The sequence below is a fragment of the Mauremys reevesii genome, linkage group 5, assembly GCF_016161935.1.
Source record: "Mauremys reevesii isolate NIE-2019 linkage group 5, ASM1616193v1, whole genome shotgun sequence".
NCBI lineage: Eukaryota > Metazoa > Chordata > Testudines > Geoemydidae > Mauremys > Mauremys reevesii.
Genome location: NC_052627.1, coordinates 119,697,938 through 119,714,819, shown reverse-complemented (window position 1 = coordinate 119,714,819; position 16,882 = coordinate 119,697,938). Strand labels below are relative to the sequence as shown.

At 41.9% G+C, this 16,882-nt stretch overlaps 1 protein-coding gene across 4 annotated transcripts in view; it reads left to right on the top strand.

Moving 5' to 3' along the window:
- Positions 1-16,882, top strand: part of CFAP99 (cilia and flagella associated protein 99) — a 92,247-nt gene that overhangs the window by 69,445 nt on the left and 5,920 nt on the right. For all 4 annotated transcript variants that reach the window (XM_039539490.1, XM_039539491.1, XM_039539488.1 and 1 more), the window contains one exon: positions 1,661-1,866. In XM_039539490.1, the coding sequence (XP_039395424.1) occupies positions 1,661-1,866 (206 nt within the window). The remainder of the gene's footprint in view (positions 1-1,660; positions 1,867-16,882) is intronic.

The window sequence follows — 16,882 nt, the reverse complement described above, 5'->3', positions numbered from 1 at the left end:
GCAAGTTGCTAAAAGTGAGCTGGCCACTCAAATTACAACCAGATAAAGAAAGGAATTAGAACTCTCATGTTTACATTATAATTTCCTAGTAGTGCTTAAGATGTGACTCTGATTTGAGTTAGTACATTTTACTTGCTTGTCCTGCATTTCTCTTTTGTAAAAATACACTTTCAAACTAGATGAAATAGAATTTGAGTCCATGAAATTCTCACTTACTTTCATCATCTTTAATGTACCCAGCTATCCACTTGGTGGCACTCCAGTTACATGAACAGCAGTGTTATCTACTGTGCAGGAAAAGGAGCCCCTTCATATATTTCCAGGACCACCCCTCAAAGATTTCTGAAACTCAATCACCACATTGGGTTTCTAAGCAAATCCTCTTCCAAAAAAGGACATTGCTCAGTCTCCCTACTAAGTTCACACACCACCACCAGAATCTCCATCCTGCACTAAAGCATTTCCCTCTCACTTCATGTGTTACAGCTCTGCAACAATGTACTGATGGGTCAAACAGTAGATGAGGGTATAGTTCAAGGATAAGCATCTTGAAATGTGAAAATTAAAATGCATCAGGATAGACAAAAATAGTAGTTTTTTGGTGTGAAACTGATGCAGTTTTGGAAAGGAAATGACTCAGAAGCCCAGTGTTTGTATCTATATACACACCCACCCACATGCATTGCATTGGTACAGGGTGGAGGTACTGGTGCACATGGTGTCAAGACCCAGCAATGTCCTTTTGGAAGAGCGATTGCTTAGAAGCTCAGTGTGATGATTACATGATTTTGATGTTTGCGTTTCAGAAGTCTTTGAGGTACAATAGCTGGGTGATCCTGTAAATATGTGAAGGGTCCTATTCCTGCACAGCAGCTAGTTTTACTGCTCATATATGGCTTGGTATTGGGCTAAAAACATCAAGCCCCTAAACTTCTGTTTAGAAATGTCCTGACTTTCTGAGGTGCTGACCACCTGCAGTTCCCATTTACTTCAATGGGGGTTGTGGTTTCTCAGCACCCCTGAAGCTCTGGCTGCTTCTCTTTGGGCTCCTAAATCCAGTGCCTAACTTTAGGCACTCAGATTTTAAAATGTTGGCTTTGGACATTAAGGGTCTGATTTTGCCAGGTGCAGAACAGTTAACTCCTAGTAACCCCAGCAGTTAAATGCAGGTGCTCAATATGTCACAGGATCTGGCCTATAATCTGCAGTTAGATTACTCTTCCACACAAGTGGAAAAACAGATAATAGCAAACAAATGCTCTCAGTATTTAAATTTGAATGTATATTCCCTTCTGGTTTTACAGACTTCACAGTTTTCCAAATTTACAATGATGCTGTTAGCTTTTAAACTTCCTATTAAAACTGGATGTTGTGTTATCTAGAATCACTTCTGGCCAGATAAAACTGGCCTTTTATATTTGTGGTTAGTTCAGTTTGTTTCCTAAATGAGATTTCTTCTGTGAGAAGTTGTATTGCTGCATCTTAGCCTCATGTACTATGATATATCTCTGAAAATGATTTCTATGCCATAGAAAGTAGCTTGTAAGTAAGTTAAGGCCAAATCCTGCTTAATTGAAGTCAGAACTCTCAATGACATCAATATGAGCTGAAACGTGATCAGAATATTCTCTTTCCACTCACTGATTTTGAATTTCTGTAGACTGCTGGCTATGGCTTCAGTGGTGAAATGTCAATAGTGGAACTGCGTGAACGTCTAGCTTTACTGAAGGAAGCACAGAAGAAGGCAGAGGAAGAGAAGAGAGACCAGATAATACATGAAAAACAAGCCAAGGAACAACTTCTTCTAGACAAACTGGAGCAGATTTCCCTGTTCAGAGCAGCACTTGGAAGAGCAGCTGCATTAAAGTTAGTTTAAAATACCATAGAGATGTTTAGAATATTACATCGTTGCTAATATCTTATTTGCCAGAATGAAAGATTTGGGGTGAAATTCTGATTCCATTTAATACGAGTTCTGCCATTGACTTCAATATGGACAGGATTTCAATCTTGCTGTTCAAATTAGGGCTCTCAATTAATTGCAATTAAGTCATGCGATTAACTAAAAAAATTAACTGTGATTAAAAAAATTAATTGCTATTAATCACACTTAAACAATAGAAATGTATTGAATTTTTGGATGTTTTTCTACATTTTCAAATATATTGATTTCTATTACTACATAGAATACAAAGTGCACAGTGCTCACTTTATATTATTATTATTTATTACAAATATTTGCACTGTAAAAATGATAAACAAAAGAAATAGTATTTTTCAATTCACCTCATACAAGTACTGAAGTGCAATCTCTTTATTGTGAAAGTGTAACTTACAAATGTAGATTTTTTTTGTTACATAACTGCACTAAAAAATAAAACAATGTAAAACTTCGGAGCCCACTCAGTCTACTTCTTGTTCAGCCAATCACTAAGACAAACAACTTTGTTTACATTTACGGGAGATACTGCTGCCTGCGTCTTATTTACAATGTCACCTGAAAGTGAGAACAGGCATATGCATGACACTTTTGTAGCCGCCATTGCAAGGTATTTACATGCCAGATTCATATGCCCCTTCATGCTTTGGCCACCATTCCAGAGGACATGCTTCCATGCCGATGATGCTCATTAAAAAAATAATGTGTTAATTAAATTTGTGACTGAACTCCTTGGGGGAGAATTGTATGTCTCCTGTTCTGTTTGACCTTCATTCTGCCATATATTTCATGTTATAGCAGTCTCAGATGATGACCCAGCACATGTTCATTTTAAGAACACTTTCACAGCAGATTTGACAAAATGCAAAGAAGGTACCAATGTGAGATTTCTAAGGATAGATACAGCACTCTACACAAGGTTTAAGAATCTGAAGTGCCTTCCAAAATCTGAGAGGGATGATGTGTGGAGAATGCTTTCAGATGTTTTAAGAGCAACACTCCGATACAGAAACTACGGAACCTAAACCACCAAAAAAGAAAATTAACCTTCTGCTGGTGGCATCTGACTCAGATGATGAAAATGAATATGCGTCAGTCCGCTCTGCTTTAGATCGTTATCGAGCAGAACCCATCATCAGGATGGACGCATGTCTTCTGGAATTGTGGTTGAAACATGAAGGGACATATGAATCTTGATCACATCTGGCACATAAATATCTTGCAACACTGGCTACAACATTGCCATGCGAATGCCTGTTCTCACTTCCAGGTGACGTAAACAAGAAACGGGCAGCATTATCTCCTGCAAATTCTAACCAAATTTGATTGGCTGAAGTGGTGAAGACTGAGTGGACTTGTAGGTTCTAAAGTTTTACATTGTTTTATTTTTGAATGCAGTTATTTTTTGTACATAATTTTACATGTGTAAGTTCAACTTTCATTATAAAGAGATTGCACTACAGTACTTGTATTAGGTGAATTGAAATATACTATTTCTTTTGTTTTTTACGGTACAAATATTTGTAATAAACATAAATATAAAGTGAGCTCTGTACACTTTGTATTCTGTGTTGTAATTGAAATCAATATATTTGAAAATGTAGAAAATATCCAAAAAAGTAAATAAATGGTATTCTATTATTCTTTAACTGTGCAATTAATGACACGATTAATCACAATTCATTTTATTTAATCGCTTGACAGCCCTAATTAATATACATCATACAAATCTACTCAATTTGAATTTCAAGTTGTAAAGTATCCTTAGCATATTGGTACAGGCTCTTTGTTGTGAATAGATTCTGAGCACCAAATATTTAGACCTAAAATCATGTATCTGGAACAGTAACTTTACTGCCACAACATTCACTTTCTAGTTAATCAGAAACAATTCCATATCATTAGAATCATCCTAGATAGCCAACTACAGTGGTTTCTCATTTCCACCTAACCAATACACTAACCTCACAATATCTTTCCTTAAATCTCATTCTCTATGTGGAGCGGCTAAATTGGGTATCTTAGGGTTTGTATCTATACTTACCGGGGGATCGACGAGTAGTGATCAATGCATTGGCGGTCGATTTAGTGGGTCTAGTGAAGCCTCGCCAAATCAACTACAGATCGCTCTCCCGTTGATTCTTGTACTCCACCGGATCGAGAAGAGTAGGGGGAGTCGACAGGCAGGGTGACCAGATGTCCCGATTTTATAGAGACAGTCACGATTTTGGGTTTTTTTTCTTATATAGGCTCCTATTACCCCCCACTTCCGTCCTGATTTTTCACACTTGCTGTCTGGTCACCCAATCGACAGGAGAGCATCTCCTGTTGATACTGTGTAGCGTGGACCCCATGGTAAGTAGAGCTAAACTACGTTGATCTGAGTTACACTATTCACAAAATAACATATCAAGTCAGCATATAATTGATTATACCAAACAAAACAGAAAGTGAAGCCTGAGAAATTATTAGGGTATCAGCCTTTAGCTTTACTAGACTGGAAACTATGGCATCAATTACAAAGGCAACTATATGAATGCCTACAAACACTTGAGAGATTACCTAGGTGCACATTCCATGTTCCTTTAACCACTGGTATTGTTGGCACAGTTTGGAAATCAGCAATGATATGTGAAGTGGAAGAACATTCCAGTTATTGGCCTACAAATGAGCACACCAGCAGTCCATACCCTTCTGAGTGTTTGACTGCATTCGGCTGTATCACACAAAACCAGGTTGCCATACCGACAAGCCCTGAAGAGGCAAAACATATGTAAAAGGTTGCAAAGCACAGTGATAGTCCAGTACATTTTCCATATTCTCTATCCCAGGGGCTTGGGGGAAGGCTTGGTGTAGAGCCCTTGTCATAGAATCATAGGACTAGAAGGGACCTCGAGAGGTCATCTAGAACAGTCCCCTGCACTCATGGCAGGACTAAATATTATCTAGAACATCCCTAATAGCTGTTTGTCTAATCTGCTCTTAAAAATCTCCAATGATGGAGATTCCACAACCTCCCTAGGTAATTTATTCCAGTACTTAACCACCCTGACAGTTAGGAAGTCTTTCCTAATGTTCAACCTAAACCGCCCTTGCTGCAATTTAAGCCCATTGCTTCTTGTCCTATCCTCAGAGGTTAAGAAGAACAATTTTTCTCCCTCCTTGTAACAACCTTTTATGTACTTGAAAACTGTTATCATGTACCCTTTGTCTTCTCTTTTCCAGACTAAACAAACCCAGTTTTTTCAATCTTCCTTCATAGGTGATGTTTTCTAGACCTTTAATGATTTTTGTTGCTCTTCTCTGGACTTTCTCCAATTTGTCCACATCTTTCCTGAAATGTGGTGCCCAGAACTGGACACAATACTCCAGTTGAGGCCTAATCAGCATGAAGTAGAGCAGAAGAATTACTTCTCGTGTCTTGCTTACAACACTCCAACTAATACATTTTAGAATTATGTTTGCTTTTTTTGCAGCAGTGTTACACTGTTGACTCATATTTAGCTTATGGTCCACTATGACCCGCTATCCCTTTAGACAGTACTCCTTCGTAGGCAGTCATTTCCCATTTTGTATGTGTGCAGCTGATTGTTCCTTCCTAAGTGGAATACTTTGCATTTGTCCCTATTGAATTTCATCCTATTTACTTCAGACCATTTCTCCAGTTTCTCCAGATCATTTTGAATTATAATCCTATCCTCAAAAGCACTTGCAACCCCTCCCAGTTTGGTATTGTCTGCAAACTTAATATGTGTATTCTCTATGCCATTATCTAAATGATTGATGAAGATATTGAACAGAACCGGTCCCAGAACAGATCCCTGGAGAACCCCACTTGTTATGCCCTTCCAGCAGGACTGTGAACCACTGAAAACTACTCTCTGGGAACAGTTTTCCAACCAGCTATGCACCCACCTTATAGTAGCTCCATCTAGGTTGCATTTCCCTAGTTTGTTTATGAGAAAGTCATGTAAGACAGTATCAAAAGCTTTACTAAAGTCAAGATATACAAAGTCTACCATTTCCCCCCATCCACAAGGCTTGTTACCCTGTAAAAGAAAGTTATCAGGTTGTTTGACAAGATTCGTTCTTGACAAATCCATGCTGACTGTTACTTATCACCTTATTATCGTCTAGATGTTTGCAAATTCATTGCTTAATTATTTGCTCCATTATCTTTCCAGGTACAGAAGTTAACTGACAGGTCTGTAATTCCCCAGGTTGTTGTTATTTCCCTTTTTATAGATGGGCACTATATTTGCCCTTTTCCAGTCTTCTGGAATGTCTTCCGTCTTCCATGACTTTTCAAAGATAATCGCTAATGGCTCAGATATCTCCTCAGTCAACTCCTTGAGTATTCTAGGATGCATTTCATCAGGCCTTGGTGACTTAAGGACATCTAACTTGTCTAAGTAATTTTTAATTTGTTCTTTCCCTATTTTAGCCTCTGATCCTACCTCATTTTCTCTGGCATTCACTATGTGAGACATCCAATCGCCACCAACCTTCTTGGTGAAAACCGAAACAAAGACGTCATTAAGCATCTCTGCTTAATTTTCACATATTTTCACATATTCTGTCATTGTTTCCCCCCCTCATTGAGTAAGGGGCCTAGCCTGTCCTTGGTCTTCCTCTAGCTTCTAATGTATTTGTAGAATGTTTTCTTATTACCCTTCATGTCTCTAGCTAGTTTGATCTCGTTCTGTGCCTTGGCCTTTCTAATTTTGTCCCTACATACTTGTGTTGTTCGTTTATATTCATCCTTTGTAATTTGACTGAGTTTCCACTTTTTGTAGGACTCTTTTTTTATTTTTAGATCATTGAAGATCTCCTGGTTAAGCCAGGGTGGTCTCTTGACATACTTCCTATCTTTCCTATGCAGTGGGATAGTTTGCTCTTGTGCCTTAATAATGTCTCTTTGAAAAACTGCCAAATGTCTTCAATTGTTTTCCCCCTTAGATTTGTTTGCTAGGGGATCTTACCTACCAACTCCCAGAGTTTGCTAAAGTCTGCCTTCTTGAAATCTATTGTCTTAATTTTGCTGTTCTCCTTCCTTCTATTCCTTAGAATCATGAACTCACCATTTCATGATCACTTTCTCTCAAGCTACCTTCCACTTTCAAATTCTCAACCAATTCCTCCCTATTTGTCAAAATCAAATCTAGAACAGTCTCTCCCCTAGTAGCTTTCTCCATCTTCTGAAATAAAAGATTGTCTTCAATACATTCCAAGAACTTGTTGGATAATCTGTGCCTTGCTGTGTTATTTTCTCAACAGATGTCTGAGTAGTTGAAGTCCCCCATCACCACTAAGTCCTGTGCTTTGGATGATTTTCTTAGTTGTTTAAAAAAAGCCTCATCCACCCCTGCTTCCTGGTTAGATAGTCTGTAGTAGACCCCTACCATGACATCACCCTTGTTTTTTATCCCTTTTATCCTTAACCAGAGACTTTCAACAAGTATGTCTCCTATTTCCATCTCAACCTCAGTCCAAGTGTATACATTTGTAATATATAAGGCAACACCTCTTCCCCCTTTTCCCTGCCTGTCCTTCCTGAGCAAGCTGTACCAATATTCCAGTCATGCATATTATCCCACCAAGTCTCTGTGATGCCAAATACATCATAGTTATGTTTATTTACTACCATTTTGAGTTCTTCCTGCTTATTCCCCATACTTCTTGCATTAGCATACAGACATCTAAGATACAGATTTGATTCCCCATCCCACCAGTTCTGTCTTCTCTCTCCCTTATTCCTGCTACAATAGCCCATGCTCCCCCAAATTCCAACCCTTCTCCCAGGTCTCCATGTTTTTGACTTACCTGTGGGCTTTGGTCACCTGCCCCCTTCGAACCTAGTTTAAAGCCCTCCTCACAAGGTTAGCCAGTCTGTATCCAAATATGCTCTTCCCCTTTCTCGATAGGTGGACTCCACCTCTGCTTAGCAGTCCTTCTTCCTGGAACAGCATCCTGTGGTCAAGGAAGCCGAAGCCCTCCTGGCGACACCATCCTCGCAGCCAGGCATTCATATCCAGGATGCATATGTCTAAGCCAGCTCCACATAGCTGGGGCACCCTCTGTGCAGGGGCGTTTTCGGGTGGCAGTTTTTAACCTTGTCTGGGCACCATAAAATTGCTTTATGATAACTGTGAACCAAGCTTCTGGCCTGGGTATTTTAACCTTTAACCTAAGCTCCTTGTTTAGGTATAACAAGTACAAGTAAACTGTAAATGGGATTTCAAAAGCAAAGCTGGACATCTGCTTATAATGTGCTTATTAGCATACAATCACCTGGAATCACCTTTTAATTCACAGCTATGTTTGTGGAAAGAAAGGAGTTTCAGCTGTTTTTTACATGCAGTAGAATTTTACCTAATACATACAAAAATCTTTTGTAAGTGTCACAAAGTCTCCTTGTAGTCAAAAAGAAGGCTAAGGCTCATAAAAATGTTAGACAAGATTTGACAAGGCTAGGCTGGTGTATCCTCTAAGGTCACAGATATATTACAGTGTAAAAGGATTTTACACACTCATTAATGACCTTGTTGTTCCACCAGGAAATTTTCTTTGCAGGAATTTCTTCATTTATGGTATGGGTGTCTGCTAAGCTGCTTGCTTTGTCTTTACTGAAGACTGTGCCAAGACTCAGTTAGAAAAGCTAAACAATTAGTCATAGAAGGGACAAAGTTTTGGTTCATCAAAATATTATCTGAGGAGTGTTTTTGATACATAAATATATATTCTTCAGTATGTGTTTGTAGTAAGTAGGATCTAGCTGCTGAATTCCTACTGTTCAAGTCTTCACTAGACATGCAAACAGCAGGAGGAAATCCATCAACAATGAACTTTGATATACAGTTGCAGATGTGCAAACTGCTGTTATGAGTGGCAGTAATTTTCCCAGCTACAGTTAGGTGTGTATTACTTTAATTATTTTAGCAGGGAGGCAGAATTTGGTCATTTAAGTGTCTTGCATCATCACACGGTGTCAGTCAACATGACGATGTAGAGTGCTTAAATGTCAGTGTTGACCCCCTGCTACAGATTAAAATGACTGCTGCTAACAATTCATACATTCATTTTCCCTGCTGAAACAAGTAAGTGGAATAACATGGCAAAAGACAGAAAAAGGTTCTATGAATACAGAGTCCCAGATTGCACTAGGTCACTGAGACTGTAATTGCTAGCAATCCAAAGAGACACTCCATTCTTATTGTAATATAGAACAATCTCATTCATGAGCGTTTCCTTGAATTTTGTTAATTAAATTTGTTTTTGATTGTTTAATAACACAAATAAAAAGCAAATTTTCAAATGCAGGCATCTACCTACACCCTTAGGTGCATAAATTGGCATGTTTTAGGCAAAACCAAAGTACACACCAAAGTACACACCAGGACATACCAACTCGAAGCACCACCAGCCCCTGGCAGAACAACAGATGCAAAACCTGCAGACATACTTCCACTGCTGTGATGATCAGTACCCCTCACTACACACTTTTCAAGATTCATAGGTCCTCCACATACCTATCACAACAAATGGTGTACCTCATCCAGTGCATCAAATGCCCTAACAACAACTATGTGCGTGAAACCAGACTATTGCTATGCTCTCAAATGAACTCACATAGAAAGATGATAAAAGATAAAAACACCATATTACCTGCAGGTAGGGTGACCAGATAGTAAGTGTAAAAAATTAGGTCAAGGGGTGGATGAGAAGCTGGATATGAGTCAACAGTGTGCCCTTGTTGCCAACAAGGCATTTTGGGCTGTATAAATAGGGGCATTGCCAGCAGATCGAGGGACGTGATCATTCCCCTCTATTCGGCATTGGTGAGGCCTCATCTGGAGTACTGTGTCCAGTTTAGGGCCCCACACTACAAGAAGGATGTGGAAGAATTAGAAAGAGCCCAGCGGAGGGCAACAAAAATGATTAGGGGGCTGGATCATGAGGAGAGGCTGAGGGAACTGGGATTGTTTAGTCTGCAGAAGAGAAGAATGGGGGGATTTGATAGCTGCTTTCAACTACGTGAAAGGAGGTTCCAAAGAGGATGGATTTAGACTGTTCTTAGGGGTACCAGATGACAGAATAAGGAGTAATGGTCTCAAGTTGCAGTGGGGGAGGTTTAGGTTGGATATTAGGAAAAACTTTTTCACTAGGAGGGTGTTGAAGCACTGGAATGGGTTACCTAGGGAGGTGGTGGAATTTCCTTCCTTAAAGATTTTTAAGGTCAGGCTTGACAAAGCCCTGGCTGGGATGATTTAGTTGGGGATTGGTCCTGCTCTGAGCAGGGGGTTGGACTAGATGACCTCCTGAGGTCCCTTCCAACCCTGATATTCTATGATTACAACAATTTGTAATGCAGCCCGCAGCCTGCTAACCCTTAATTGCCCACTTCATTTTAAGTGGTCTCCTACAGCACGTATGAACCCCTTATGCTTAACAATATGTCCCAATTTGTATTTAGGTCAGACACTGGTTACCTTCCCCAGACGTGAAGCAAAGTTCTGTGAAGCTTGAAAGCTTGTGCCTTCCACCAACAGAAGTTGGTCCAATAAAAGATATTATCTCACCTATCTTATCTCTCTCCGTACAGCTGATCTGGGACATGGTACTTTGGCTGTCTGCAGGCAGGGTGGGTTCTTAACTCCTTCCTGCCTGTATTTTGTACGGGGTCCCCAAAAAAGTTAGGAAAACTTTTAAAAAGTCTATGGTAGGGAAATAATTTAGAGACTCCAGCAGATCAGAGACACAACATCTTATCCCTAAAAGGACAGAAAACTCCTTTTTTATACCAAAAAAGGGGGAGGAACCCCGAACCTCTTGTGGACTAGAGGTTTGATGTTCTATTTTAGAAACCAGTACAAAAGTTAAACACCTTCCTTCAAGCCCTCAGTTCCTTGGGCTGCTACTGTAACAAAGTGTTTATCATAAAATAAACCAACAACAGTACATACATTTGAAATTCCCCTTTAGGGAATGTTGAGCATACAGCAGCAGCCCTAAAAGCAGAACAGCCTCTATAGATATGTCTAAATGGCAGCTGGAGTGTGCCTTACATCTCGGGTGGACAGACATACACTAGCTCTGCTTGAGCTAACATGCTAAAAATAGCACTGTGGACATTGTGGAATGGGTGGTGTCAAAAGCTAGCTGCCAGAGTACCAACTCACCCGACCCCCAGGGTCTGAGCTTGAGTGGCTAGTCCAAGCCACTGCCTGTGCCGCAACACCCACACTGATATTTGTGGTACACTAGCTTGAGCAGAGCTAGCATATCTGTCTACCCAGGGTGGGCGGCTCACTCCCAGGTGCAGTGTAGACATACCCTAACTATACTCCAGCAAATTGGGTGCACTTGCCCTACACTCTCATTTTGAGCTCCTGAAAGGATTTGTCTGTGTCTACACTTTCCCATTCCAGGCAGATGTCACCTCATTTTATTAGAAAACTATGTGTGATGGGTCCAGTAACAGAGACCCCCTTGGGACTGTCACCTGATGTGCTGAAATTACCTCTTAGCCCGTTTTCCCTGCCAGCTTGGAACTCAAGAACCCTGTCTTGTTGAGCCAGACATGCTAGCCTGCTGCAACACAGATCCAGGTCTGAACCATGCCCCCAAAGCTGCAGGCTTTAACTGAAAACCACTCAGCAGGTTACCTATGTCCAGCCCGCAGACACCCAGTTCCCAATGGGATTCAAACCCCAAATAAATCCATTTCACTCTGTATAAAGCTCATGAATTGTCCATCCTCTATAACACTGATAGAGGGATATGCACAGCTGTTTGCTCCCCCAGGTATTAATCACTTACTCTGGGTTAATTAATAAACACAAGTGATTTTATTAAGTATAAAAAGTAGGATTTTAAGTGGTTTCATGTAATAACAGACAGAACAAAGTAAGTTACCAAGCAAAATAAAACAAAACATGCAAATCTAAGCCTAATACATTAAGAAACTGAATACAGGTAAATCTCACTCTCAGAGATGTTCCAATAAGCTTCTTTCACAGACTAGACTCCTTTCTAGTCTGGGCCCAATCCTTTTCCCTGGTACAGTCCTTGTCAGTTCCAGCTCAGGTGGTAACTAGGGGATTTCTCGTGACTGGCAGCCCCCTTTGTTCTGTTCCATCCCCTTTTATAGCTTTGGCACAAGGTGGGAATCTTTTGTCTCTCTGGATCCCTACCCCGCCTTCTAAATGGAAAAGCACCAGATTTAAGATGGATTTCAGCATCATGTGACATGATCACATGTCCTTTGAGACCCAATTCTTCATTCTCCCAAAGCTAGCTCACATGTACCCAGGGAGGTATGCAGGTAAACAGAGCCATTTACAACAAACTGTCCTAGTCAATGAGAGCCATCAAACTTCCAAACCACTATTAATGGCCCACACTTTGCATAATTACAATCGGACTTCAGAGTTATACTTCATATTTCTAGCTTCAGATACAAGCATGATACATACATACAAATAAGATGAACACACTCAGTAGAATATAAGCTTTGTAATGATACCTTACAAGAGACCTTTTGCATAAAGCATATTCCAGTTATATCATATTTACACTCATAATCATATTTCCATAAAACATATGGAGTGCAATGTCACACTATGGCCTGGGAGAACCATGACCATTTGGGCTCTCTCCCTCTGGGTCCCAGAAGGTCTGTACCTCCTGTGACAAACTCCAACACTTTAAACCTCCTTTTGTGATTTTTTTCCCCAAGCCTTCCAGAAATAGTCTACCTTAGCATAAGGTGTGACATAAAACATTTCCCGGGACTGGCTTTTTTTGTGCATGATGGGATAATGGGGAGGAATTGAATATGGGGCTTGTAATAGGCAACTATTTTCAACCTTAACTGTGAATTAGTTACCAGAACTCCATAACATTAGATTTCTGCTGCTTCTCCTGTGTCTGTGTTTACAAAAACATTGATTTGCATATAATGACAGGTTTGTTGCTCAGTTCCACTGACTGTTTGATAATTGTTTACCTAAAAACGAATTAGCATGTTTTCAGCACCTTTTGGGAAAGAATACCTCATTACCATGAAAATAGAAATAACCCCTGTTTTCATGTAAGTTAAATGTTAGAGCATAAGTTTTAGAATCATAGAATAATATCAGACATTTAACCCATAGTAACAGGGATGTATCAGCCCTTTAAGTCTGGCAGAAGAAGCATTATTCTATTCTGTATAGGTTTTTATACCATGCTTATCACCAGGGCCAGCTCTACAGTTTTCGCCACTCCAAGCAGCGCGCCGAATTGCCACCACGGGGCGCGGGGGTGGGGCAGTCCCTGTGCCCTTAGGGCGGCAGGTGCGTTTCCGCAGCGGCGGCAATTCGGCGGCAGCTTCTATGTTTAGCTGTCCGGGGTGGCTTCAGCTAAACATAGACGCTCCCGCCGAACTGCCGCCGCCGCGGAAACGTGCCTGCCACCCTAAGGGCACACAGACTGCCCCCCCCCACCTGCGGCAGCAATTCGGTGCGCTGCTTGGGGGCAAAACTACAGGGACTGCCGCCCCTTGCAGATTGCTGAGCCAAGCAACAGCTTGGAATGCTGGTGCCTGGAGCCGGACCTGCTTATCACCTTTGTGTCCGAGCACTTTCCAATGGTGCATTAAGCAACGTAACTATACATCTGCCATGTGTTGTTTGTTCTCTCATCCTCTCTCCGGAGGGAGAGGCATGTGCAGTGGAGTGTCTTGTTTTCATAGGGTTTCTCATTTTATTATTATGGGTTTTTTAATAAATATACCGGTTGCCTGATGTTTATGTTAAAGAAGGCAAGATCTAAGAAATGTGCCTTGTACTTGGAATGGAAAGTGGTGAGGACTGTGATGGTTCTTAATTCTTGGAGGAGTTCAGTCTTGGACCACCCCCGGAGAAAGTTCTGCATGCCAAACATGTGAACTTTACTTTTATTGTAGCGAGTTCCATTGTGCCAGAGAGGCAATCATTGACCATGGTCTTTGTCCTGGAGCTTTACATGGTCTTTTAGATACCCTGGGCCCAGGCCATGGAGCACTGTGAAGATAAGGACCAAGATCTTGAACTTAATTAGCCATTCTATGGGAAGCCAGTGTAAAGAGTGGAAGACACATGTGATGTGCTCGTGGTAACCTGTATTGCTGAGGAAATGTACTGCAGTGTTCTGAACTAGTGGGTGTTTCATAAGTGCTGAAGGTTTTATGCCCAGTTATATCACGTTGCTGTAGTCCAGCCAAGAGGTGACAAAGGTATGAATAAGTCAGTCCAGGTCTTCATCTGCCAGGATGGGACAGAGTCTTCTAGCCAACTGGAGATGGCAGAAAGACTGTCTTATTTTACTCACAGCTATTGCTATTCAAGAGCTCAGCATCAGCAAGGAATCCAAGAGACTACAGATTGAAGTGACCAATTATGGATGTGAATCTTCAACCAAAGAAGGATGCACCGTGGCGGCAAGCTCTTAAAAATACTTTCTTCTGCACATCAGTGTTACCTCTGTTTTGCTCAGGTTCAGTTTCAGTGAGCTTCTCTTCATTCATAAGCTGACCTCATCCAAGCACTGGGCCATCTTGGTGGTAGAGGTGTGGTCATTACTTCATTCCTTACCCCAAGCCCAGGTGTAGTTTTTAGAGCAAGAAATATGGCACTTCAGGGAGAGTCTCAGGAAGGCAGCTACACATGTGGGAAGCAAATCTAAATGGCTGCCCTTATTTATGGCCAAGATTGAACTTCAAAGCATCGGTTAGATCAAAGCTCCTTTTCACTCAGTTCTTGAGGACTGCTGAGCCTGTAGTCTCGAACCCCGGGAATGACTGGCTGTACAAAGCGCTTCCTGCCCTTCGAATAACAAGAGACTTGAAGAGAACAGGAAGGCCAAAAACAGCCTCTCTAAGGGATGGGGAGTGTCTGAATCTCTAAGGGATTTGATATAGACCTTCTGTGGTGACGCAGTGATCTCAGAGCCTGGGGGAAAAGCACCTCTGAGAAGGAGACCTTATGTTTGTTTGTCAATGACCCTAGTCCTTGAAAGAGTCTGGGTTACACTAAAAAGATTGAAGAATAAGAACTGGAGGTGGGGGATGGGGGGATATATTTATATTGTATTAAACATTTCCACAGGTGTGGCCCTTTTACACACTCAGAGTAACAGCTACATTTGCTATTAGCCAAGCAGAACACCAACACACACCCTGCCTTAGACAAGTAAATCGCTATTTTGTTCAAATTTTCAGGAAAATCATTTGAGAAATACTGTACCACATAAATCCTTTTACAAAACTCAGTGCTCAACAGTTAAATGTACCTGTGATCATCACAAACAAGTTCCATTAGCCCTATCCAGGGCCTCCCGGGGGGTGGGGAGGGGGAACAAGTGGGGCAATTTGCCCTGTGCCCCACAAGGGCCCCACGAGCCCTGGCCGAGAAACCCTTCCCTGGCTAGAGGCACCTTTTTAATTTTTACTCACCCAGCGACGGTCCAGGTCTTCGGCGGCACTTCGGTGGCGGGCCCTTCGCTCGCTCCGGGTCTTCAGTGGCACTTCAGCAGCGGGTCCTTCAGTGCTGCTGAAGATGCGGAACAAGTGAAGGACCCACCACCACTGAAGACTCAGAATGCCACCTGGTGAGTACAAGCGCTGCAGCGGGTGGTGCCTTTTTTTATGTCCGCTCCCCTGCTTTGCCCTAGGCCCCCTGAATCCTCTGGGCGGCCCTGGCCGTATCAACTGAGAGAAAGGGCCAGATCAAACCTGGTATAAGCAGTTGTGATGCCATTAGCTTCAGTAGCGTTCCAACCTCTTACTTTAAGTTTGAATTTTACCTGGAAGGTATAACTGTCCAGAATGTGATCTTAATACTGTGATCTGAAGCTAGTCACTGAGCCAAATTCAAAGGTGATGTAAATAGAAGTGCAAGTTACATGTCACTAAGTGGATATGTGAATGTAAGTTGGCGTAGCCTACCCAACAAGGGGTGTTAGTAAGTTGAGGTTATAGGAAGTAAGGACTTGTCTATATAAACATTTAGTTTTGAAACAAGAGTAGATTAAAGCGCACCAGGAAATGTTTAGTTCCCGGCAGCCGTTCATATGGACAGTTAGGCCTTGTCTATACTATTGGGGTAAGTCGACCTGTTATGCTACTCCAGTTATGTGAATAATGTGACTGAAGTTGACATAGCTTAGGTCGACTTACCATGGTGTCTACACCATGTTGTGTCGACGGGAGATGACTTCCCTTATGCTTCTCAGGGTGCTGGAGCACCAGAGTTGACCAGAAGCACTCTGATATCGATTTAGCAGGTCTTCACTAGAGCCACTAAATCAACACCGCTGCATTGATCGCAGCAATACCAATCTACCAGTAAGTGTAGACATGGCTTCAGTCTGCAGCAAGCTAGGGCAAGATAGATTTACATTTCTGCTCACTGTAAACCACGTGTTCATATAGACAAGCCCTAAGTGAGCATAAACTGATACAGCGTATACTCCAAGCAGGTTGCTACATTGTCTCTTCTACACCATTCGGGTACATGTAGGGTGACCAGATATCCCGATTTTATAAAGACAGACAATCCCGATATTTGGGGCTTTGTCTTCTATAGGTGCCTTTTACCCCACCTTCTGTCCTGATTTTTTACACTTGCTATCTGGTCACTCTAGCTTAGAGGTCCCCAACCTGTAGGGCGCACCCCCTCAGGGGGGCACAGAGGAATGCTCACAGGTGGGCACAGGGGCCTTGGCTAGCCCCCATGAGGGGCAGGGAGGGAGCGCCTTCCAGCTCTGCTCCTGGCCCTGGCTCCAGTTGCTGGCCCTGTGCTGAGGGCTCTGCTCCCAGCCCCATGGCAGGGCCCGACTCCCAGCCTTGGCCCCTGGACGAGGCTCTGCTCCCAGCCCTGCCCCAAGCTATTGCCCCAGCCTTGGCCCCCTTACCACTGTCTG